Below are 25,471 nucleotides of genomic sequence, written 5' to 3'. Positions count from 1 at the left end.
TACAATTTATTGATTACAATTAGGAACTGAATTCTGGTGGGATGGCAAAGAAGGGTTTTAGCTCTCTGTTCTTACTCTTCTATCTAGAAAAAAAACAAAGCAGGAAATTCAGGGAGGGGGGGAGCCTTTCACACCCACAAGAGACTTGCCAACTTCCAGCAGTGTTGAGGGCTTAATCACAAGGCAGCTTTACATGATGCTCATCTGATAGCTTCCCTCTATTTCCCCACCATGATCCCATGTTAAATGACCTCAATAAAGAGTACCAAGCCATTTCAGTTTTTTAAAAACAAAATAGGATCTAGGGATAACCATTTTACTTACACACACACATCTTTACTCCTTTGGATAGATTTCTGGGTAGCGCAGTGACATCTTCAGGATAGCTAAAACAGCCACATTTTGCTCTCGGGGCAGCAGGTTGCCGAGGAGAATGCATGGGATTTTTCTGACAACTCCCTTTTCTCACAGAAAGAGGGCAGCAATGCCAGCAATTGCTTCATTTTGGGGTTGCATACAAATACTGTTTGGAATAACTGGTGCTCTTTTAATATTTAACCACCTTTGTATGGAAAGAAGCCCAGATTGAAGCAAGTAAGAAGTGTTAAGTTTCATGGCCACCAGGTTTTGGAAACTATGCCATTTATTTGTTAATAAGTTTCTCCTGTGCATTCAGCCATTAACTTACCTCTTCAAACTTATGAATCTGACGGATGAAGAAATCCCCATAGCGTCGAGCGACTTTTGTATCTGCAATATGGATCATGTCCTGCCAAAAGGAAAGAAGAAGTTAGCAACATATCCGGATTCTGCTATGAGACATCTGCTAGGTATTATGTCTGCTCTAGGCTGGGATTAGGGTTTTATTTTTATACTGCCTTGTATCATGCTAAAACATGACTTGTTTATCCAGATTAGGACTTGCTGTCATGAAAATGAAAACAGACTTGTCATGTTACCTGCTATTATCTTAGGTTGGATTTAGTCTGTTTCAGTCTGTTTGGGAGTTTCTACCTGAAGCTCATGCCCCTAAGAGGTGGCCTAGTGATCTGGTCTCACAAGGGAAGGGCTTCAGAGAAGGGCTGGGGCCCCACCTCTACTACTATATGGCCCCTGAGAAACAGTCAAGGCAAGGGAATGGTGGGAGTATCTAGTTTTTACATCAGTTTCCAACACAGATTCATCTATTAAGTGTATAAAAGAACTCAAACCCAAGAGAAGATGTAAATGAGTTTGATGATGATACATTCCAGCCATCTTGGTGACTGGAGTTCAGTACATCTAAATAGTATCAAGTTCAGGTACTATGTACTACTATCAGAAGGGTTGGAGAAACGTCAAACCTTGTCAATGTAGAAGTCCACCTCAGAAGCTGACTGGAACTCTCCATCCAAGGCGGAGATGCCACTTGTCCAGACCAGGTTTTTCATTTTGTGCTTGAAGACCAGCAGTTGGATGCAGAATTCCTGCTCTGTGAGGTCCAAGAAGCCAGCCAGTTTAGTCACAGGCATAGTAGTGTACAGTTTTAGGAAACTGCGGATGGTGGACAGCTGAGCTTGCTGCTGGACTTCATCAGCAAAAACCTTTAACTGCTGCAGGTATGGTTCCTTATGATAATTGGGATGCACATTGTCGTAGTTGGGTACCACAGGCGAGACAAATTTGGGACAAGAATAGCTGAATAGCTCCTCATATACCTGGGGATCTCCCTTCTGCATCCGTAGCATCTTATCCCCATACTTCTCTCTAAGCTGCAGGTGAATGCTTTCATCAATGCGCATTGGATACATGGCAAGCGCAATGGCCAGAAGAGCATGCATCTGCTCATTTTGCTTGTTAATCTGAAAAATAAACAATTCCCATGAGAAACATTAAAGATAAATTACTCTTCACATCTAAGAAGATACGGTATACAGTATGTGTAGCAGCTACTGGCCAAGAAGCACTCCGTTAAGTCTCACTTTTGGCATGAATTCCTGGGTAGCTTTCCAAAGTAAAAACTAGACAAGCAAACATACTTTTCACACGAATGGAAAGTAAAAGCTGCCCTGATCTATTAAGTTCCCTGAACATAGACAGTGGCATCATTCTAGTCCTGCTTAATAGACCAAGTCCTTTGGATAACTGGGTTAGCTTAATATAAAGGGATTTTTAAAAAGCACTTTGAAATAGACATTGTATGCTTTTGGTGGCTTTAAACAAGTCACTATTTTTAAGTCTCTTGCCTATTCTTGCCCCACCCTCCTTTTTAAGGAACACTTCAAAAATAAAATCCCAAAGAGTTCTCAGCTCTTTGTACATTAACTTTGAAGACCAACCCAATAAGGAAAGCTACCTATGAGAATTCATGACAGAAGTGATTACCATATTTAAGAAAATAACAGCAAGAATAGGAGAAATTGAGACACCATCATAGGCATATGCTGGTGGGACTGTCACCAGACAGGATATACATTAACAAAGAGTATAAAGGTTTGCACAGTTCACAATAAGGAGCCGGTCCCATAGAAACCAATTTTGAAAACAGTATCACTGCGTGAAGGGATGGGAAGTGGGAGAGGGCATCAGCAGCACAACTGCAGACGAGGGAAATAGGCATGTTAAATCAAATTATCAAAGTGTCCGAAAGTGAAGACTGAAGTTTGATATACCTAGGGCAAATTAAAAGGATCAAAGAATAGTCTCCTGAAAGATTTAATCAGTTACATACTGAATGCATCTGGCGGCAGCTATTGATGCCAAGAAGGTAAATAGGGCTCAGCTAAACCAGAAAGCATTTGCAAATTTTTAAACAAACTGACTTGAACTGAAAGCTGAAAGAGGAGTACAACATACTTCTTGATATCAGTGAAACAGATACTGATAGATCACTGGCACTATTAGTAAACAGGAAAGAATTTTCAAGGAGGGTAGAAGCCTTTCTACATTTTACCATTTCATATTTGTAAGTTGTTCTCTGGAACATGCTCTTGGTCCTCTGAATATACAGCAGAATATTAGCAAAGACACGGATTGCATCTTGGTAGCGTCGCATCATGAAGTATGCAAAACCAACATAGTAATAGGTGGTAACCTGGCATTCTGGCACTCGTGAGTACATACTCTGAGAAGAGAGAAAGGAGACATTGTTCAGCACATGGAGTCAGGAAAGAAATGTTATCGGTCTCTACAAAGAGTGAATAGTGTCATTCCAAAGGCTATAGCCTTTGTAAGGAAGGAAGGAAGGACTTGGCAGCATATTTACAATTTACGACCACAATTAAGCCCAAAATTTCTGTTGCTAAGCAAGATAGTTGTTAAGTGAATTTTGCCCCATTTTACTACCTTTTTGCCACAGTTGTTAAGTGAATCACTATAGCCATTAAATTAATAATATGGTTATTAAGTGAATCTGGCTTCCCCCTTGAGTTTGATTGTCAGGTCACAAAAAGTGATCACATGACCTCAGAACATTGCAACCATCATAAATGTGAGTCAGTTGCCAAGTATACAAATTTTGTTCATGTGACCCTGGCAATGCTGCAATGGTTGTAAGTTTGAAAAACAGTCATAAGTCACTTTTTTCAATGCTGTTGTAACTTCAAACAGTCACTAAATGGACTGATGTAAATTGAGGACTACCTGTACTGCCCTACAGTGTCTCTGAAGCACTGGGGCAGAGCACCTCCTTATTCAGTCTTAATGTAGCATTTTAATCCTACAACTTTCAAAGAGACAGGCCTGTTAAGTTCCTTGCAGCAAACATTTCATTTTTTTCATTTATTCATTTATTGGATTTATATACCGCCCTACTCCCGAAGGACTCAGGGCGGTGAACAGCCACAGAATAAAACACATAACTACAAAATTTAAAAACAGAATAAAACCGAATTAAACAATTTGGCCGAGACAAATTTAAAACACCCAATAATTTTAAAAACAAATTAAAATTTACATTTTAAAGGGGAAAGATTATGAATGATGAACATAATGAAGAGATACTGAGCACCTTAAAGTTAAGCAACAAGACATTGTTATTTTATTCTATTTAAACCTATCTATGATTTTAAAAGCAAATGTATTCAGCATTTTTAACCCAAACTTGTTCATAGATATTTTAAAATAGTTATCTTCAGCTAGCTGACAAAAAAAGGGGCAAGGATACAAATTTTTTTCCAATTAAAAGGTATAATGTAACAAATTCATCATTGTAGAGATCTCATATTACAACCTTCCCTACTTTCCAGATATGTGATTTGATTCTTGACAGGAAGGGTTTAAAGGGTGCAAGTAGCTGTCAAGAGCAATCATGGCAATCCTGTTTGAAATCACAGGGACTATTTATTTTCAGCTCAAACACAGTCCAAATTAGATGGGGCTATACAGATTACTGGTTTTCTTCATATTAGCTTGATTATAGTATACAATCTATATGATTTATTTGGAATCAAGGGAATAGTAGATTTATAGTAGGGGGAAAGTAGATTGTATATGGAGAAGCACAGCTAACAGTCACCAGAGAAGAAAAGAAGTAATTTTGGAATATGCATTAATTTTCTAAATTATATTAGCGTTAAATGTGGGTTATAGCTTGAAAAGTACCATTTTGTATGAACAGTAACAGATGGCTTAATATTTAAATGCCTGAGAATATAAAAGCAACAGAAACTTTTAAAGAGACTCCACATCTCTTTTCAGTACAAAGAATAAAAGTAAGCTGGAAATCTCATCGTACAGTTCTGAGACATTCACCAGGCTCAACTTGACAGCTATTTTTAGATAAAAATTATTTTGAGAACAAACAAAATCTATATATTTATATAAACATAGCTGCTCAGAGCCAAATTCATATTCTTAAATCCATGCAAATAAATAAATATTCCAGAAGGGAAATGTCCTTTTAAAAAAGTGCAATTTTAACACAAAGGTGGCTCTATTACCTTCTTGTTAAGCTCAATATTTTCCAGAACCTTAATGGCTTGATAATAATCACCCAGCAATGAATGGAGGCGCAGCAGACCCACAAGGCTAAAATAGCCCAACATCTTATATAAAGAATGACGACCGTATTCTCCAGCAACACTCTCAGGGTCACCTAAGGGAAAAAAAGAATTTGAAACTATATATGTGAACCCTAAATGCAACAGTGAATAAAAAAGCAAATTTCAATCTGCCAGCTTGATTCCTGATCAGAATGAAGCAACTGAAGACTGAATGAAACAGATGATCAGAATGAAAATTGCTAGACCTTCCTCATGAATAAATTACTGGATAATTATTATTGAGAATTGAGAATGGTATAGCCCACACATTTTAAAATGTTTATTTCCTTACCTCCACTGGTATAGACTTCCAATTGCCTGTTGATGTTGGATTTGTCCACTATGGAATACAACACATTAAGAACACTGTGGACATTCCAGATTTTAGGATTTAACCTCAAGAAATCAATTTCTTCCTCAGATTTCTTGGCAGTCTTGCAGCGATACTGACTATAGGACTGAAACTTTAAAAGAATGCAAGAGAAAATGAGGATGATATTATTTTCCTCCTTGGATTTTTTTTTTTACATAACCAGAAAAAAAATGAAATGACTGAATAAATTAGAATTATCCAAAGACAAAAGGGAGAAAGGAAGAATAATTCATCAATGAGTACAAATGTTATATTGTATTATAACAAAACCAAATTATATATACTATTTTACAAATGAAAATAGTAAAGTTTTCTCAGTGCTAATCAGAAACCAAATTGCAGCTATAACAATTTGTAGGAGAAAAAACAAATAATGTGAGAACCCTGAATAAAATTACAACTCATCATAAAAATATGATTCCAAGTCACTGACAATAGGCATATTCATATCCAAAGTATCTATAGCATATGTCAAACAGAGCTGACACTAAGAGTTTAAATTCTGTTGAGCACCCAAAATTCCATACTAATTGCAATCTTATATATATCTATATAGAAATGAATGCCTCTTTCCATGCATATATACAATTGGATATCTGCAGTGCTCCAAGACTGAAACAGAAAGATATAAACATTCCAACCACAAAGCACCTGGAAGTCTTACTTTGGGAAGCTTTGGGAAGTTTTCTGCAAATTACTTGCATCCTTAGCATCTGATTCTAGCAATCTTTGTAGATTTTCATCATTGTTAAAAAAAGCCATGTGGAATAGACATAAGAGAACAATCAATTTTTATACCTGATATATAAATTCATCTATAATATCCCAAAGCCACTGATTGGGTAGTTCTAGAGGAGCTGGGCCATCTGCATCTAGAAAGGAACATTAATATGGAATATATGGAATGAATAATACAAGACAAAGATTCTGTATGTTTTTATTCTCCCCGCATCTTACTGATAAAAGGATAAAAAAGAAATCCTGGACTGCTGACTGAGCAGTTCCAAAGACAAGTTAGAACCTAACTTTATAGCATTATTAAATCATTCTGCATTGTGCCAAAACCGACTTCATAATGCAATTTATTTAACAATTGGGGGGCGGGGGGGAATCTATACATTGCTGCATTTTCCAATAGATAGTTACTTTTAATCCAAATTAGATCCCACCATTAGTTAATGAACACTGAATATTTACTAATTTAACTTACTAATTTAACAGTTTGCACTGTTGCTTCTTGGTTTAATTTTACATGTTTGTATTGTTTTCTAGGCATTCTAAATAAACACTATATCATAGCAGATCATGTCCTTAACAGAACAAAATGTAAAAAGGAAAAGCCAAACAGAGATGTACAAAATCAGAATAAAGAAGTGGATTTTTCTTTTAAAAAATAAAGATATACAGTACTAACAAAAGTGGTCAGAGAGCTTCAGAAGGCTTCCAGAAAAAACACACTTGGGAACAGAGTTATATATTAGGATGTTAAATTGACTTAATGTTACTCTAAATATAGAAGATATATCCTTATTATCCCTTGTACAATACAAAGAATTATATAATTTTAGAGACTCACTAAGAATGTAGTTGAAGAGATTGCAGTAATTGTAATAAGATTCAAATCTTTGTTCCAGGGTTGGGCCACCCTGCAATAAATGAAGAAAGAATAAATAGTTGCCTGAATTTCTGAAATGAATGAATACATGATCTCGGAGTTCTCAGTAAACAGAGTAATTGCACAAAAAGTAAATGTATTTTTCATTAAGGACAATCTAATCCTGATACTCACACTGACTTTAGCGTAGATGTGTCTATAATACAACTCCTTGTACAAAATCAGGAACACAGCATCTACAATGAAAGAAAATCTATAAATTATTGCATTTGTATTTGCCTTTGAGTTTTTCATTCAGTTGGTCTTCAAGTATTTGATACAAGTGAAAATAATAAAATATATCAGAAATCCAAAAATTTCCTATAACAAATATGTCACAAAATATGCTGCAAACACCTATCAACAACATGATTCTCTGGCAAATAAAATTTCATATGCTATCTGAAAGTTAATGAATATGATATGCTAGAATTGCTACATTTTTGTCTGAACACAGTCTCTTGCTAATGAGCATCTGAGATATCTCAGAATTGGTGATCCTTCACTGCCATTAAGATCCATTGACTGCAACTATAATAAAAACAGTCTGTTCTTATTTTGATAAAAACTAGTCATGTTGTATATTAAAAAATTAAAATATTGCACTATACTACATAATCTTCAAGCATCGAGTGGCATTGTTAAAAATTTATTCAAGGATACTAAGTGATGCAAATAGGAAATATGGTTAAGATAGATTTCTTCTGGCAACAGAGACCCTCTAATTTGTTGAAACTATAATATCAACTTCTTAATACAGTAGGTTCAAGGAAAATATTTTTTAATATTGCTTCTTAAATTTATCATGAGTCTCACAATTTCAGTACAAAAAACAAGCTACCATAAAAAAGAATAAACTCTTCTGCTGAATCTCATTTTTAGGCTTCCCATATAAATGTTGGAAATGTGGATCAAATCAGATCGCATGTGACATATCCTATTACATTAAAGGAATCATTTGGAATTAAGAGAGTTCAATGCAATTCTTAATCTGTCTTCTTCAATATGTACTGGTCCCTCCCCCCCTCCCCCCCAAATTACTCCTCCAATACAGGACCAAAGTCAGAATAACATTTTCTATTTAAAATTCTTACCGTTTCCAACCTGTGGTGCAATAGCTTCTGCTTCTGGCCACGGTGTGTTTTTAAAGAACCTTTCTGTTAGTTTGGTCCAACTGCAATACACATCAGTATTTAGAAAAATCATGGCATGACTGACTATAATAAACCCATATAATAAACTACCACAATTTACATGACCACCTCTCATTTTTTACCAACTCTATATATGTAAAGATTTCCATGAGAAAAGTGATAAGATGCTAAAGAACAAGATTTTTCAGTGGCATATGCCATTATGTGGGCAGATGGCACGTCACTGAAAAATCTTGATCTTTAGCATCTTTCTTACCATTTTTCTCATACCTGTATAATCTTTAATTATTTCCCATTATATATTCACAATGATATAGCTTATTAATACTTTATTTTTAAATGTAATTGAACCATAATAACAACTAGCCATACTGATAATTCTTGCTCTTTTCTGAAGCAAAAGAAATCATACCTGTTTTCATAGATGTCTTGGATCTCATACACCTTCTGATCAATGACATCACTAGATATACGACTGGCCTGAAGTTCATATACTTTCTGGTCAATCAGATCTGAAACAGTCTTATGAAAGTACTGGATAAAATTTTTTATCACTTCTGGAATCACCTGATAGGTTTGCTGTTCATATTGCCTTTCATAGGCTAAATCCTGTTTTGGATCTCCTATGAAATACAAGATATAACAACTATATCAAAACATAATATCAGGAAGAATAGCAACATTTTGAATCTAACATTTAAATGCAGGCATCTGTTTTAGAATCCTCATTTTTAATAAAATTCTTCAAATGTGAACAGGGGCAGATGCCAGGAAGGAGGAATGAGAAGAGGAATGATAACATACTGATGATAATGCCATCCATGCAAATACCATTACTTTCATACTTGCACCAATATATCATGATGAAAATATACAATAGCACCATTTGCATGATATCTGTCTGTCTGTCTGAGGCTCATAGTCCATCATAGGACTATGAACATGAATATTACTAAACAAGACAACAGAGGTCGGAGGAAAAAAAGCATATAGAACAAAAGCAGGCATTCTGAAAGGCCCTCAAAAATGTTTTTTGCCGACGAGCTTGGGGATCTCATGAATTTGGAGACTCTGTTAAATGCGATAGTTAACTAGATGTATTCTTTGTATGCTTTGCCATCATTCTGTCTTATTTCTTGGGGGTTTTTAACCTTGCTTTTATATTGTCTTTATTCTAATTTAAGATGTGTTTTTAATAGTATTTTGTTCTATTATGGATGCTACCCAGAGTCACAATGTGAATTTAAGCCATAGTATTCTTGGTATCTAAGTCAGTAATTCAGCAACATTTTTTTCTTAATTAAAATTTGCTTTTCAACTGGCAGCTTCAGAACACATATGGAAGATTTTTTTTCATTATATTCTTAAACTACCCGAAGAAATTATTTGTTTTGGGAGAGAGTAACTGCTCTATAATCACCCAAATGAGTTCCATAACTGAGTGGACATTTGAATTTGGATCTTCCCAATTCAGTCAACTTTAAAAATATATTCTAAATAAAATCCCATTATTCTTAAGCAAGGCAATCTGAATAAAACACCTACAATAGACTACAAGAATGGAAAGTACAAGAATGGGAATGCCTAGGAGTTATTTTTTGTAGCCAGATTTTTTAATATCTAGTTTCCACTCCATTTTTTTCACACTTTAGCCTATGACTGCAAATTAAAAGCAATTGGCAAAGAAACAAACAAGGAAAAATTAAACTTGCTAAACCGAACATAGGTCAAAGACCTTTCTTTCGGTAAGAGACAAATATCAAAAGTTTAATAAAGCACATAGTTATCCATACTTTTTGGGGGGTAGAAAATGAATAAAGAAGTGGGCTGGACTCAAAAGCACTTCTGAACGGTACTGCCACCCTGTCTGTAGCACAACCCACATCTAGGATAGTAAGTACTCTTTGCCTCCTAACATAAACTCGAAGTAGCAAGGTCCATCAACAGGAAAGTTTACGGACTCACCTGTGTGTAAATCATAATCCCCTGTATAAGCATATGGGTCGTAAGAGCCCTGCGAGAAAAGAGAGGGTGGGAAGGGAAGGCTTGAATCTGGTACAGATAACACGGTGCAACATGCTTAATCGTTGCTCCCCCCCACCTCATATGTGAACATCCACGGGTTTGGAAAGCAGACACCCCCCCCACCCACCCCCATGTCTAGGCTTTGCTTTTAGTGACAACTCAGCCTAGCAACCCCTCTTCCTTCCACTACAGGGAGGCACCCGCCCATCCCTTTTATCCGAAAACGCCAAGCAAAATCATCCAAGAAGGTCCCAAATCCCACACGCCAATCAAGATCTCAGTCAATAGATACGCAGCGCTTGTACCTCTTCGTAATCGTCCACCGGGTACGACATGGCGGGTTTAAGAGGACGAAAAAAACGCGCACACCGCCGACTTGCCGAACCTGGCTGAGAACGTTGCAGCAAAGAAAGTCTTCCGGCCACCGAATTTGTGGCACTTCCCTCGTAAACCGGAAGCCGCCGTTATAAATAGTCCGTTTGGCGGACAACTTAAAATACTGTAGGGATAAACGGGACCGAGTTAATCTGCTGCTAATACGAATAAGTAAACGTGGTACATTTAGTCTGTGTATGTTATAGGCCTGCCGGCAACCATGATTAGAAAATGTAGTGTATTTGGTATACTACTGTTAATTCTGTTATGAAAGAAATGCGGGTTATAAATCTATTGAATAACAGATCTTTGTTAGATCAAATCAAAAGACCCCTAAAGCGATACCTGATCTTCAACATAGATCATCTAGTTGCAAGATCGCAAGCAGGGTGAAAATGTCACAAATTTCCATTGGTTTTTACTGGCCAGAATTGATGGGATTTGACAAATGAATAGAGCAACAGGTTTGAATGCCTCATTAATAACCACTATACAAGAATATTGCCTCCTAACCTGAAAAGTCAATTTTCTTTTCATAAAGCATGCATTAGATAATAAAACAAATTTCTGGTTCACAATTGCAACTCAAATGAATTCCTAATTAGTAAGGAGGAATGGTGAAAATATATAAGAAAGTATAAACGAAGTTTAGCCACAGCTGAGACATTTCAGTACCACTATTTTTATAAAAGCATATTCTTTGCCCCCAAAGAGGAGCAAAAGAATTACAGAATACTTGTTTCCTGAGAATGTTCCTGTACACTTTCAATAGGAAAAAAACCTAGGTCTAAAGAGGGAAAAAATTAACAGAAGACATGACACCAAAAGTTAAACCTACTGAGTTTCTGCCCTGTGGGGTTTACTTGTCAATACTTAATACTATATAACAACAAATTGTCCTTGAACCTATATAAACCCTTTATTTTAATGTGAACAAGATGTAGACATTACAATCTAATGCCTGGCAATAATATCTTCTCTCAACACTGAGATTTAAAATTTGGTGAATAGGTTTGTGTAATTTGTAGCTATGGCAGTGTGCTTTGCGGTTGTTTCATTTTTGGGGTCAAGTAATTACAGTATCTTCCCCTCTGAAATGCTTTCTATTTTTGCTCCCTTGAATAACTTTATTATATTTCCCAGAGTTGCACAAGTACTATATTATCCTGCGTATAAATGAGGTTTCTAATGAAATGTTGGTATGCATTCTGCATTTCTGTTCAGGATGGTACAGTAGTTAAAGCCTCCCCATTTGCAGATTGTGGTTTCACTTCCTTCCGCCGAAGGAGTAGCACTATCCTTTTCTGCTACTTGGGATGTCCAACTGCCCTTCTCCCTTTTACCTCTTATGTGTAAGGTGTGCTGTTTTGCCTATGTCAAGATGCACATATGAGTGTTTTATTCTAGTGCAGACATCCTCAAACTTGGCAGCTTTAAGACTTGTGGACTTCAACTCCCAGAATTCTCCAGCATAACATAGCTGGCTGGAGAATTCTAGGAGTTGAAGTTCACATGTCTTAAAGCTGCCAAGTTTGAAGATCTCTGTTCTAGTGTATAATGCTTATACCAAAGGATGTGTTGGATTGGACATCATCTCCAGCCAATAATCATCGCCGACTGTGAGCAGAAGGCCCTCCACCTTTCCGGGCTTGCGCACAAAAGCATCTACTACAGTGTTCTACTTGGCCGTAGACCGAATTCTCACCTTTAAGGAAAGGATGACGGAAACCTTTTTGGCCGTGGGTGGGGGGAGTACGCAAGCTCCCTTCCTGTCATTCTTAGCCCGTCGCTTACGGCGTCCGACCGCTCCTATTGGCTGCTACTTGCCTTGTTACCTTCCTTTCGTTTCTATGGTTACGCGAATTTCCCCGCCTCCCGTCAGAGAGCTTGGGCTTTCTGGGCCCACACTTGAAGCGAAGGCTTGGAGAAGCAAGCGAGCGAGCGAGCGGGCGGGGAGGAGGGGGGGCGGGCGGGCGGGAGGGATGGAAGGCGGTAGCCCCGGCGAAGCCAGCCCGGCCGAAAGCCCCAATTTGTTTTCCCTGGCGGGTCTTGGCGTCGCCTTGCGGACCATCCCGGAGACCCCGGATCCGGCTGCTTTGGGCTACTTGCAGCTGCCGTGGCAGAGGGAGCACCGCGTGTGCAAGATCATCAGCCGTCGCCGCAGAGACGCCCGGCTACACCGCAAGGGGGGCCCTCTGGGCAAGGAGATTCACGGTGAGGGGCCAGGCGGGAGAGAGTGGGGGGTGGGAGGTGGGGGGGCGGTCTGTTTTTACCGGGCGACCAAAAGGCCGTCCGTCCTCTTCCCTACCGGACCCTCAGCTCTGAGGCTAAACTGTCAAGGAGCGGCAGTGGGAGAGGATATTGGGGAGCTTCAGTCTGGGGCTTTGAAAGGAATTTGGAGCTCTTCCATGCTTTACTGTATTGGGAAGGCAAAGGCAGCGGGAGTTTGCTGTCAAATGTAGGTAGTCCTCGACTTACAACAATTCGTTTAGTGACTGTCCAAAGTTACACGGGCACTTTATAAAGTGGCTTATGACCCTTTTTCACACTTACGACCGTTCCAGCATCCCCATGGTCATATGATCAAAATTCAGGCAAGTGGTTCATACTTATGACAGTTTCAGTGTCCTGGGGTCATGTGATCAGCTTTTGCAACCTTCTGACAAGCTCAGTCAGTGAGGAAACCAGATTCAATTAACTGTGTTACTAACTGAACAACTGCAGTGATTCACTTAACAACTGTGGCAAGAAAGGTCATAAAATGGGGCAAAGCTCACTTAAATGTCCCAGTTAACAACATAAATTTTGGGCTCAGTTGTGGTCGTAAGTTGAGGACTACCTGTAGCTACGGATAAGGGACTAAACATTCAAGCAAACACGCTTAGGCGTGGACACATAATTGTTCCCTTGATAATCCAAGGCAGCCTTCCACAACCTGATCTATTCCAGTTGGTGTTCATAATAATTGTCCAACAACCTGCCCTGTTTGCCAGAAGGAAGGACAGGAGTTTTCATAATAGCTCCTGTGTTTTGGAACAGGCTGCTCCTGGCAGGATGCTTGGCTTATTTCAACAAGCCAAAACTCTTGCAAAAATTAATTGTACTATTATGGAAGGCATGATTTGTTTTAATGAGGTCTTATGAACCATGTTGTTTTTTTATTGTTCTGTGCCACCCAGAGCATATTTGATTGGATTGCCTACAAATATTATAGATAAATAGTACTGGGTTGTATAAAGGAATTATTCATGCGTATAGGGCAGTGGTGGGATTCAGCCAGTTCGCACCACTTCGGGAGAACCGGTTGTTAATCTTCTGAGCAGTTTGGCAAACTAGTTGTTGGAAGAAATCATTAGGGCAGAGAACCGGTTGTTAAATTACTTGAATCCCACCGCTGATATAGGGCACTCATCCGGGTTGTAGTTTATCTTAAAATTGTGAGTAAAAAAGAGAAAAATGAAATACAAGCATGGCTCAATGAGAAACATTTAAAATAATTTTGACCGTTAGACCTGAAGTCACCAGAATTCCTGATTTTGTATTAAAAGAATGCATGTGGTTTAAATTGTGAATAAAATGAGGTAGCGTGTGTTATGTTATAAATTAAGGATTAACAGATTTGTGATGAGTAAATGTGATCAGAGCAATCCAGTTATAGCAGTATTAATTGCAAGTTACTGCCAGGAACATTTATAATGTATTGAAGCCTGAGAAGTTTGTTTTGCTCTGTTCTGTTTTATGTATTATGGATAAATAGCAGCAGAAATGTGGACAAAGTTTACTCACTTCTCAGAGTAAATTTTGGAGGAAAAGCAAATTGTGAAAACTTTGTAGATTGGTGCTCCTCTGTTTCCAGATACAAAAAGATCATTAATTCTTGAAAGATTTTTTCAGTCAAAATCATACCAAAGTCCTTAAATTACGAGAAAGGATAATTCAAAATTATTGGGGTCTGCCCATCCAGGAACATTGTTGAAAGGCCTCCTGTGGCCAACTAGCCTGTGATGCCTTACTTGTAAAAGATTACCAACCCTTTTTTCCAAAGGAAGGAGGTCTGTTTTGCTGCTGTTTGCACATCTAAAATGAATTTTAAGAGTTAAAAAAATTCCTACAAAAAGCCATGATGTCTGAATAATTATGAGTCCATTAGCTAGAGGTAACATCACAGTTCCCTAGATTTAAAACACTGTGTTGCTGCCTTCCCCCAGTAAAAGATCACCCTTGAGGAAAAGGTGTGGATTGTGCATAGTAAAAACATTTGTTGAACCAAACCTGATGTGGTTGTGGTTGTTCTGTTTGTTATAAAATTAAATTGAGAAGGAAATAATTCTCTCTTTTTCCACAGCTTTAAAAAGATTGAGAGAAGCTGCTAATTCAAATGATTTGGAAACAGGTAACATTGCATCAGTCAGAATTTGATCTATAGCTCCATGTATTTTCCCCTACATAGGTTCTGTTAGCAAAATATGGGTCTTAAAAAATGATAGGCCATAAACAGGAACAGATTCTTTGAGGTGAGAATGTTCAATATACAGTATTAGATTCCTAAGAATTCCATTGGAATGTAATTTTTTACAAAAAAAATATCAGTAGCTTGAAGGCCTGAAAATGAGTCTGTTAACCAAATGTTAGTTTCCCATACACACACTTCTTCAACCCAGGTATTCTCTTCTTTCATCTCCTAGTTTCAGTTAAGTCTTTCCTAACCAGTTCTGTCTTATTGTAAGATGCATATACAAGTGGAGGCTTGTAAATAATCCTCTCAAATATATTTGTTTATGGAAATGTTGGCTAGAAGAAATACAGAGGGCTAGGTTTCAGTGCTCTGCTAGCTAACCCTCTAGCTTCATTCTCCTCACTTGCCTGCATATCTAATTTCTTGGCATGCAGTTCCTGAAATACAAGATGCATTTATTAGAAGGTTACATTGCAGGAATATGAATTTTTTCTATCTTTATCTCTTGTTCACCTATATTAAATATCCTCCTCTCTCTAAACTTTAGCTGAAATCAGAAGTTTAGATTTAAATTTGTCTGAAGAGTGCAGTGAGATAGTGGAACAGTTGGTATCATGTCTTTTTTTTTTTCAATTGAATAAGGAAGCAAAATTTAAATAAAAGTGTAGTTCTGGGAGAGACAATGTCCTAACTATCCTGTTTCCCCCAAAATAAGACATCCCCTGATAATAAGCCCAATCGGGCTTTTGAGCGCATGGCAATAAGGCCAAGCATTTATTTCAGGTTTCCAAAAATATAAGACAGGGTCTTATTTTCGGGGAAACACGGTACCTAATGTCCAGATATGGATTAAAATTTGTATTAAATGTTTTCATTAAACGAAATATAAATTCACATCGATTGAAATAATTACTATGTACAATTTCTTTTTGTGGATGCTTTATTCTGCTATTTCACTTTGAGCTTGAAAGGATGCTTACTTATGCTGATGCTAATTTTACTTACTGATGCTGAATTGCTTGGAAAGTATGGATATTGAAAAGATCTGAATGAATTTGTGCATGTATCTTATTTGTTTCTTCTAAAATAAACTTTCAGCATTAAGTATCGTTACTTGAAAGTTTTGCAACAATTTATTAGATTTTAAGCTAGGATGCTGATGGTAACTTTTAGCCAATTAAATCTTCAGGTTATTAATGCTTCCTTTTCTTTCTTATTTGGTGGCATCAGTAGTGCAACTTCTAGAAGATGGGGCAGACCCCTGTGCTGCTGATGACAAAGGTCGAACAGCCCTGCACTTTGCTTCTTGTAATGGAAATGATCGCATTGGTAAGCCAATTTTTTAAAAAATGGGGGACTCTCACTTTAGATGCCACTTCACAGGGAGGTATTGATTATTTTCAAAAGCATTATTATTTGTAAATTTCAGCAAGGCAGCCCACTGTTCCTAGCAGGTGGAAGGAAACTGGGCAGAAGTAATGGACCTAGATCAGTGTTTCTTAGTCTTAAGAAAGTTTAGATGTGTAGACTTCAACTCAGAGAATTCCCCAGCCACCTATGTTGGATGAAGAATTCTGGGAATTAAAGTCCATGCTTCATAAATTTGCTAAGGTTGAGAGACACACGTATAGATTATTACAAGATAGAATGAAGTTAGAAGTGGAGATACCATTATGAAATATACTTCCTAAAACAGTGGGCAAGTTTAAAGTGGGTGGACCTCAACTCCCATAATTCCCCAGCCAGCAAAACCCAAGTTTAAGATGGGTGGCTCACTGGGGAATTCTGGGAGTTGAAGTCCATCCATTTTAAGCTTGCCCAGGTTGAGAAACTCTCTTCTAAAATGCAGTATTGCCGACATTGCCTGATATCCAGAATAATTCAGAGAGGTGCTGTGGTTTTATAAACAAGTTTTCAGTGTGTTCTTTGAAAAGTTTGGTTAAAAAAATAATAGGAAAAAACCCCAAGAACATAGGTTGCTCCTGCAAATTAGGAATGACACCAGCATCCTTAATTAAAACTTTTCTATTGCCTTCTAGGTTGAAAGGGGCTTGGTTATTGGATAGAGGACAAACTTAGTTAAGCTAATATATATTTACTTTGGTCATTTTTGGTTAACAAGAGTTGAGCAAAGTCTAAGATGGCTTCTAGGTTTAAAAATGGGCAGTATGAGATGTGAGGGTCCATTACTTTACATTCTTTCCAAAGTGCCCCTGGAGGCCGATGGATAAATCTGTGATATTATTCAATAAGATGTACTTAAACCTTATTGACCTATTCTTAGAGTCAGTGTGATTAAGAAGGAGCTGAGAGAGGTAATATTCTCACTGGCAAATTATCTATATTGGGGGGCGGAGGGGTGCATCTGCAGTGATGCTTGTGTTGCAAAATGGCAGGTACTACTATGCAAGAAAAGCCTTGGCCCTTTTTATGGGTATACATTGCATGCAATGCAAGTTAAAAGAGAGTTGAACTTTAATCCCCTGATCATGCCCATCATCTTGAAGCCAGTGGCCTTCATTATGGACATTCCATTACTTTTGAACAGCCCCCAAATGTGGCAGATTGGCGTACATTGTGCTGTGGCAGTTTATTTTGCTGGCAATTTTGGATAGTGTGAACTTAAGACAATGGGGCCCAGAGGTCCATTCAGTAGTGCTTCATATGCAAGCTTGACTTTTTCAAGGGACATAAAAGCATCATCTTATTATAGAAACCTGTTCCATTAAAATACTTATGAAAAGAGATTGATATTGATGAGATGCAGTTAAGACCAGTTGCTATCCGTCTCCAAGAGTTGCTATAAAAGAATGAATTCTGTAAACTATATGACCCTGGGCTAATATTTGGGATATTTCTGTATGGTTTTCAAAGTGAACTTGAGAGACTCTTTCTTTGTGTTTTAGTGCAGTTGCTTTTAGACCATGGTGCTGATCCAAACCAGCGAGATGGATTGGGGAACACTCCCTTGCATTTGGGTAAGCATCATTTATCTGAAATGCCTTCTCTCTTTTTTTTCTTGAAAGAAATCTGCTGAAACTAAATTTGCTTCAAGTTCAGGCAGCAATAGCCTGGGACACATGGAGTGGAAAAAATTATTTAGAGTAAACCCAGGAAATTGCCCATTCAGCAGAGAGTGAACATATGCAAACTTTTGCCTTTGGAACTGGGCTCACATCTGCCATACAAGAAGCGTAATATTTATTTTTCAGGACTAGCTTAATGTTTACTGTGATAATTTCTATAAAGTATATCTTAGCATTTTTTATGTTAAAAGAAATTACATCTGGATGTAAGCAGTTGGATATCTTGTATTTTAAAAAAATGGATTTCAGTAATCTTATAGAGCCAGTACAGCTACATCCGCCCCAAAGAACTGGTGATATTCTGTTTAGTTTTTGTAGGTTCTATAATCTTAACTTTTACTGCAGTATTTCTTCTAGCACAGATAGGATTTGATGAGACTGCATTGACTTGTTTAATCCCATGACATGAAGCTGAGGTCAGATTTCTCAGTTTGCATTCTTAGTATACCATATAGATTTGCAAAGGGAGGTTTACTGTATGATTCTGATCAGATATAATGTATCCCCACTGCTTTACTCCAAAACACTTCTTAGTTCTATGTTTTATATTTCCCCTCCCCAGCTGCCTGCACGAACCATGTTCCTGTCATCACCATGCTACTCCGCGGAGGTAACCTTTTTTTTTGGCAACTCTAAAATTGCCCTTTCTTCTGGTGCTCTTTCAATATGTTTTTCTTACTCTGCATTTGCATACTTCAGGAGCTCGAGTGGATGCCCTGGATCGAGCTGGAAGGACCCCTCTGCACTTGGCCAGGTCAAAGTTAAACATCCTGCAGGATGGCCTCTCACAGAGCTTGGAGGTTGTGCGCCTTGAAGTAAAGCAGGTACAGGAAGGTTATTTTGGATTTGAGGAGCTGCCAGGTGTTTCATATTCAACAGTTGTCTCTAGGCTCTGTAGAAGACATTTGGGACTGAGGAATGTATGTGAACGTCAGAGTTTGGTGTCAGTGGATTCTGAGACAAAAGCAAAAGTGTGTAAACCTGATTCCCACGGTAGACTAGGAAAGGAAAAACGCTTTTGGCTTAGAGGACTGAAATTCTAAGATGTAATTGGCCATTCAGATTAGTTAGATATGGCAGAGGTCTTGATGAGTCTAAAAATATGAAGCTAATCTTTGAAAAGTTTTCGGTCAAGGAGTAATTATTAGGTATCTTGGGAAATCCTCTTGGAAGTACAAGTATAATCTGTCCTTCCCTGGCAATTGTGAAAAAGGAAAATAGAGAAAGTATAGAGGGTGGCAGATAGAAAAGTAAGGCTTGTTCTATTTTATCTGTGACTTGTTGCTGACATATGGCCTTCTATAGCCAAGGTAGGGTATTTTCTTCCACAGGCTTCAAAATGTTTTGGTCTCTGAAGGTCCCAAGGTATATTGCTAGTAAAATCATGAAGTAACCATTCTGAAGAAAGCCAATCTACTCTCAAAAAATGCATAATCCAAACATGCACAGTTTTTAAAAGTACATATTGCACTCACTTACTTTTTATTTTATTTACCTTCTAGCTCTATAGCTATAGTATCTTTAGAATCTGCATTTTGCCAGAATGATACTTCATTTTTTTTTTATTTTTTTTAATTTTTATTGAAAATTATTAAAATTTACAGAAAAAAAGCATAGCAATATGGATAGAATTGCAGAGAGTAATATAATACATATAGAGTTTTAAAGTATCAATTTTCGCCTAGAGATAGTACAAAGCTCCATTAAACCAACTCATCAGAAGAAAGAAAAGTTTGTCCAGAAAAAAGAGATTCTCAATTGCCATGTAATGCTCCTATAAATATTTACCCACGTTCACACTAAGGTTAATATTTCCATTCTTCTTAAGATTTCTTTTTTTGCAGCCAAGCATACCACCTGTCCCAGCTCCTATATAACCCCGATTCTTGTCTATCTCGCAAAAGTCAGTAACCTTGTCTGCTTCTGCACAGTCCAAGATCTTTGCGGTTAACGTAGCCTCCGATGGCGTATTTTTGGATTTCGATTCTTGTGCAAACAAGATCCTGGCTGCAATGATGATGTGGAGAGCGAGATATCAATTAGATTGTTTAAGTTCTCTGGTTTCATGCCTAATAAAAACGTTTCCGGGTTCAATTCTATCCTACATCCTATGATTTCTAAAATCCATTTTTGAATTCTAGCCCAATATTCTTTTCCTCGGGGACAGGTCCACCAAGTATGAAAATAAGTTCCCATAGCGACGTTGCATTTCCAACAAACCCAAGAGGTTCCCAGGAACATCTTCGATAATCTAGCCGGAGGCAGGTGCCATCTATACTGCATTTTGTATATATTTTCCTTATAGGAAACCGACATTGTTAATTTTAAGGTTTTCCCCCAAATTTCTTCCCATTTTTCAAGTTCAATCGAATATCCCAAATTTCTCCCCCAGGCAATCATTGAGTCCTTGATAATCTCCTCTCCAATCCAATCCATTAAGAGGAATTGATACAGTTTGGATAATACCTTCTCATCCTTCCCCAACAAGATCTTATCAAGTTCCTGTAGGGAATTATAGATTCCTCCCTTGCTTTTGTCCTGAGCTGTCCTGGATTGGATCTGATTGTAATGTCCACCAATCTAACTCATAGCCTAATTCCACCAGCGTATTTCGAGATTTTACTTTGCCTAAAGGATCCAATAGAACTTGGTAAATTAATGGTTTATTTCTGTTATAAAGAGTCAGGTGTATCATCGCCTCTAAAGGGGAAAGCCAAATCGGAGTCATCAGGTAATATTTATTTCTTATTTGATCCCAGATAGTCATCAAAACCTTTTGGATAAAGTGGTCCATAAAGTATTTATGTTTTTTGGGCCTTTCCTGACTCAGATAATAATGCCACCCCTGTTGCAAATTGTGGCCTTCCAAACTAAGGATTCTCCTCCTCCTCAAAGCAATCCAGTCTCTGATCCAATTTAAGACAGCTGCTTGATGATAAAGCTCCCATTTAGGTAGGCCAAATCCTCCCCTGGAAGGGGATTCTTGAAGCATTTTCAATTTAATCCTTGGTTTTTTGTTCTGCCACACAAATCTACGTAAACATTGATCTAGAGATTGAAAAAAAATTGTATCTAATAAAACTGGGGCTGTCTGAAAAAGAAAAATCCATTTAGGCAGGATATACATCTTAATTACTGCAATTCTACCTAATAATGATAACTAATCCTTTCCATCCTTCCAAAATTTCTTTAGTTTGACCAAGTAGTTTCTGGTAGTTATCTTCTTTAATGGTTGAGCATTTGGATGAAAGCCAAATGCCTAAGTATTTCAGTTTTTTAACTATCTGAATCCCTAGTTCTTCCTCTAACTGCACTTTTTGATTCTTCGTCATATTCTTAATTAGAATCTTGGTTTTATCTTTATTTAATTTAAATCCTGCTACTTTCCCGTAAGCCTCCAACTCCTGGAGCAAGATTGGTCCCGATTCCAAAGGTTCTTCCAAGACAAATATCAAATCGTCCGCAAAGGCTTGGAGCTTAAACTCTTCCCCTCTGATTCTTAGCCCTCTAATTCCTTGGTTCTTTCTGACCTCATTCAATAATAACTCTAGGGTTAAGATAAATAAAAGTGGAGATAATGGGCATCCCTGTCTAGTACCTTTACTTATATAAATCTTTTCAGACTCTTCCCCATTAATAAGTATTTTCGCTGTCTGTTTTGTGTATACTGTCCGGATCACCCTGGTAAATCTTTCCCCGAATTCCATTTCCCTCAACTGTGCAAAGAGAAAATTCCAGCTCACTCTGTCAAAAGCTTTTTGTGCATCCACGGAGACCAGGGCCACCTGTTTATCAGAATTACACTCATAATATTCTAGTATATTCAATATAGTTCTCACATTATCTTTCAATTGTCTGTGAGATAGGAAGCCATTCTGGTCTCCGTGGAGGTACTCATTCAAAAAAATTTTTAGTCTCTTTGAGTAAGTAGAGATGATACTTCATTTCTGTTGTAACCTTCTATCTACTGCTGGCCAAAATCTATGACAATGTATTTGAAATGTTACATTCTGATATAAGCGCACTAAGTGCATTTCTATAACAGTCACTGCAAAGTTTGGCCCTTCTGTTCATGTGGATCTGACATGTTATGATTTGGAAATGTTTACTATAGCAGTGTAGCTTTCTTCTTACTGTTGTCAGCATCCTTGCCTATAAAATAGAGATGAATTCTGATCTAACAATGGATTTTTACATACAGCTTGCATGCTTTACCTGCAAAAAAATGGGTGGAGCTTTGATTGCATAGTTGTGGTCACTGTGTATAACTTTTTTGCCCATCCCACCCTTGCCTTCTGAATGTCTCTAATAAAACTGTTGGTTAATCTCATTTTTAATCCCCTACCAGTTGAAGGCTGTTGGATTGCTTTGAGTTCATAATTGGTCCTACTAGTGATAGGATTAGTAAGTTACATTTGTTTTAATGGTTCTTGTTGCTTGATTTTTGTTAATTTTTGTATTGCTTTTTGTATTTTAACTTTATTAGTGCTGAGAATTATATACAGGTATGTGAAATGGGAGGCATTGTAAACTGAATAAACAAATAATACTGTTGCTTTTAAAAATGTAAGTGTCTTGAGTCTCAGTAAAAAATTAGTTTTATTCATTTACAGTTTTATTCAGTTACAGTTATATTTATGTTTAGTTCTTACTTTTTTCTCCCAGGTAGTTAATGTACAGCTGTCTTTTTCCTTCCACTTTACTAAAAGCTTATAGTAACACTACAGATTTGCTTCAGAATTGGGTTTTTAATTAAAAACTTGGGCTTTTTTCATTGTTCGCTGCAAACCACATATTTCCATGCTGCTTGTTTTAGATCATCCAGATGTTGCGAGAATATCTTGACCGTCTTGGACGTCATGAACAGAGGGAACAATTGGATGACCTTTGTACCAGGCTACAGATGACTAGCACAAAAGAACAGGTGAGGGATTAAAGAAAATTTTGTACCAGCCGAGCAGTTCTGCAACTTGAGAAACTGGTAGATCCAAAAACTATGTTTCATCTCACTGTGAAATATTTTAGTTAATGGCAAAATACATATATCATTTGAATTTAGGATAAATAAATTCAGAATAATTGGCATTGTAGGAGAGTGTCTGATTTTAAGGATAATTTAATTGTATTTTGTGGCTATATTGTTTCATCCCTGGTGGAGATGACTTTTTAACCCGTTTTTCATTTTTGGAAGTGAGTTACAGGTCTGTTAAATCCCTTCATGGGAATAAATAATCCAATTTTAGTCCATTTGCTATTGCCGTTATAGGATGGTTTGCTGCCGCTGGATTTCAGCAGAACAATTGGGTTGAGGGACTTCAGCTGCTTCAAAAAGGGGTTAGGCTGCAAGCTGCCCATCTTTGTAGGATTCTTCTTCAGGTCCTGTATCATCATCTCATGTGCTTCCCCGGCAGGTGGATGAAGTTACTGACCTCTTAGCCAGTTTCACCTCACTCAGCTTGCAGAAGCAGAAGATAGACCAGAGGTAACTGGCTTTTCTATTGTCCTCCCACACCAAAGGAGAAGTCCTGGAAGAAAAGATAGCTGGAGCTCCATTTCAGGATTGCAACATTGTTGTTGCCAGCATCAAGCGTACTTTTCCTGCTGCATCTATGTTGAACGGTTTGAAACCATGAAACATCAGGGACTGCCTTCAATACCCTTTCTTTGGGCCAAGGATTTTTGCTGTGCTGCCTTCAAAGGCATCTTTATTATTCATTATTTAAGAATCAGGAATTATCTTTCAGCTAATGAAATTGTGGGGAAGCTGCCCCTCTTTAAGGATACTGCCCTCAGGAAGTATTATTGAAGTCCTGCAAGTAGCAACTTCAGTCTGCTCTGGATATATTTGGAAAAATGGCAGCTATTAGCAAATACTCTGATTTTAATACCCAGTATTTATGCACACAATTAGTGAGCCTTTCTAGGTGGTGACAAATGTAATTGACAATAAATTAAAAAAAACCAGGTTGGGAATATTTTAAATGGAGAAAAGTTTAAAAGGCTAGCAATGCTGCCTATGTACATTGTTGGGGTGGGGGGAGAGATTTTATTGATATCACACACATGTGTACACACATGCATACCTTAGATACTATATATTCACACAAGCCAGGAATTTCCTTTATGCTGATTCTATTTCCTGAATTTTGAATCACAAAAAGGCTGGTATAAGTAAGTCTACACTCTGTCCAAGCTTCTTTTGCTAATATTACTTATATTAAAGGAGCAGAGGAAGAGTAGTTAAAAGTCTTTGGTTGTCTCTTAGCCTGCTAGTACAAAAAGACATTTGCAGGAGTTGGGTGATTCCTTTAGGGTGCTACAATGAATTGTTAGATCATCAGCTGAATATTCTTATTGTGCCCTTTCCTTGGGTCACTTCCCTTTTTATCTCTGGTTCATGGAATTACTTGTTCCAGAAGAGGAAAAAGGGAGGGAAATAATGTGAAGTACACATTATTTGTGGGTGAAATGCTAGTTTACTTTCATATGCTGTTTTTCTTCATACAAAGGGCATAAAATTGGTTTACAGCTCATGCCAGATTCAGGTACTGTAGCAAATCATCTGCTTTAAATCAAAATATCTCTCACTGTGATAGTATGTAGATTGTACTCAAATCAAAATATGATTAGCTATGTTGAATTAGGCACAGACCTTATCTAGGATAATGTAGATGAGCAGAGCTCTAGAGGTGTTTTCCCCAGTGCCTGTGAGTTCCTTGAACATGTAAGACTTTTTTTAATGATACCATTTTAATTGGCTCTGGCTGAGCAGGTTTTGGAAATTCTGCTTCTTTTATGGGAAAGTACTTGCTTTTTCATGTTGGTGTTCAAAATGAAAAAATCCCTTATTCTGAAGTTCAAACAATTTTCTGCAACCATAAATTTGTTGAATAAGAGCTAGTTCAGAGAAGAAAAAACCTCAAAGCTGTTGTTATGTCCTAACAGGGTGTTTTGACTCTAACCAGCCAACAGTAATTAAAAAGGAAGACGCTTGTAGCCATTCCAGCATCATCAAAATTCCAAGGTTGCTTTAGTTCCTTGAGATTTGTATCTTCTTATGACTTTATTTTTTGGTAAATATGCAATGTTTGTGGTAGAAGAGTTACTGGATGCATAACTTTAAAAGAGACACAGTTCTTGGATTTCCTGAATGCAGCAGCTTGATCAAGGAATCCCAAATTCTTACCTAAAGAGGATGCTTTAGTTCTGAATTTGGCTCAGACTTTGCTAGAACTGTCACTGTGAATACAATGAACTTTATTCTATTATACAAGGAGGATGGGAAGCAATTTTATCTTTTCAATAAAATTCTGTTTTGCTGTCAGAA

The 25,471-nt window shown here is 37.5% G+C and overlaps 2 protein-coding genes across 3 annotated transcripts in view; one reads left to right on the top strand and one right to left on the bottom strand.

The window, feature by feature from the left end:
- EIF3L (eukaryotic translation initiation factor 3 subunit L) overlaps positions 1–12,435 on the bottom strand; it is a 15,238-nt gene extending 2,803 nt beyond the window's left edge. The window contains exons 1-13 of the mRNA XM_034403320.2: positions 12,308–12,435; positions 10,533–10,726; positions 10,168–10,216; positions 8,615–8,825; positions 8,143–8,222; positions 7,184–7,245; positions 6,971–7,040; positions 6,193–6,266; positions 5,314–5,485; positions 4,920–5,074; positions 2,933–3,103; positions 1,344–1,841; positions 689–769 (exon numbers count right to left, since the gene is read on the bottom strand). Coding sequence (XP_034259211.1) covers positions 689–769; positions 1,344–1,841; positions 2,933–3,103; positions 4,920–5,074; positions 5,314–5,485; positions 6,193–6,266; positions 6,971–7,040; positions 7,184–7,245; positions 8,143–8,222; positions 8,615–8,825; positions 10,168–10,216; positions 10,533–10,562 — 1,653 coding nt within the window. The 5' untranslated portion in view covers positions 10,563–10,726; positions 12,308–12,435. The remainder of the gene's footprint in view (positions 1–688; positions 770–1,343; positions 1,842–2,932; positions 3,104–4,919; positions 5,075–5,313; positions 5,486–6,192; positions 6,267–6,970; positions 7,041–7,183; positions 7,246–8,142; positions 8,223–8,614; positions 8,826–10,167; positions 10,217–10,532; positions 10,727–12,307) is intronic.
- ANKRD54 (ankyrin repeat domain 54) lies at positions 12,248–25,471 on the top strand. Of its 2 annotated transcripts, none has more exons than XM_034403322.3 (8): positions 12,248–12,816; positions 14,948–14,995; positions 16,289–16,387; positions 17,965–18,036; positions 18,707–18,754; positions 18,844–18,968; positions 22,961–23,068; positions 23,556–25,471. In XM_034403322.3, the coding sequence occupies exons 1-8, from the start codon at positions 12,321–12,323 to the stop codon at positions 23,628–23,630; spliced, it is 1,071 nt and encodes a 356-aa protein (XP_034259213.2). In that variant the 5' UTR covers positions 12,248–12,320; the 3' UTR covers positions 23,631–25,471. The 2 variants fall into 2 exon arrangements, with proteins under 2 accessions (XP_034259213.2, XP_087729994.1); XM_087873868.1 differs by having other exon boundaries at positions 12,286–12,816; positions 16,292–16,387.

Source organism: Pantherophis guttatus, chromosome 7, assembly GCF_059756535.1.
Source record: "Pantherophis guttatus breed Tessera chromosome 7, ASM5975653v1, whole genome shotgun sequence".
NCBI classification, from domain to species: domain Eukaryota; kingdom Metazoa; phylum Chordata; class Lepidosauria; order Squamata; family Colubridae; genus Pantherophis; species Pantherophis guttatus.
The sequence above is the reverse complement of the archived record's forward strand: the minus strand, read 5'-3'. Positions and strand labels throughout refer to the sequence as shown.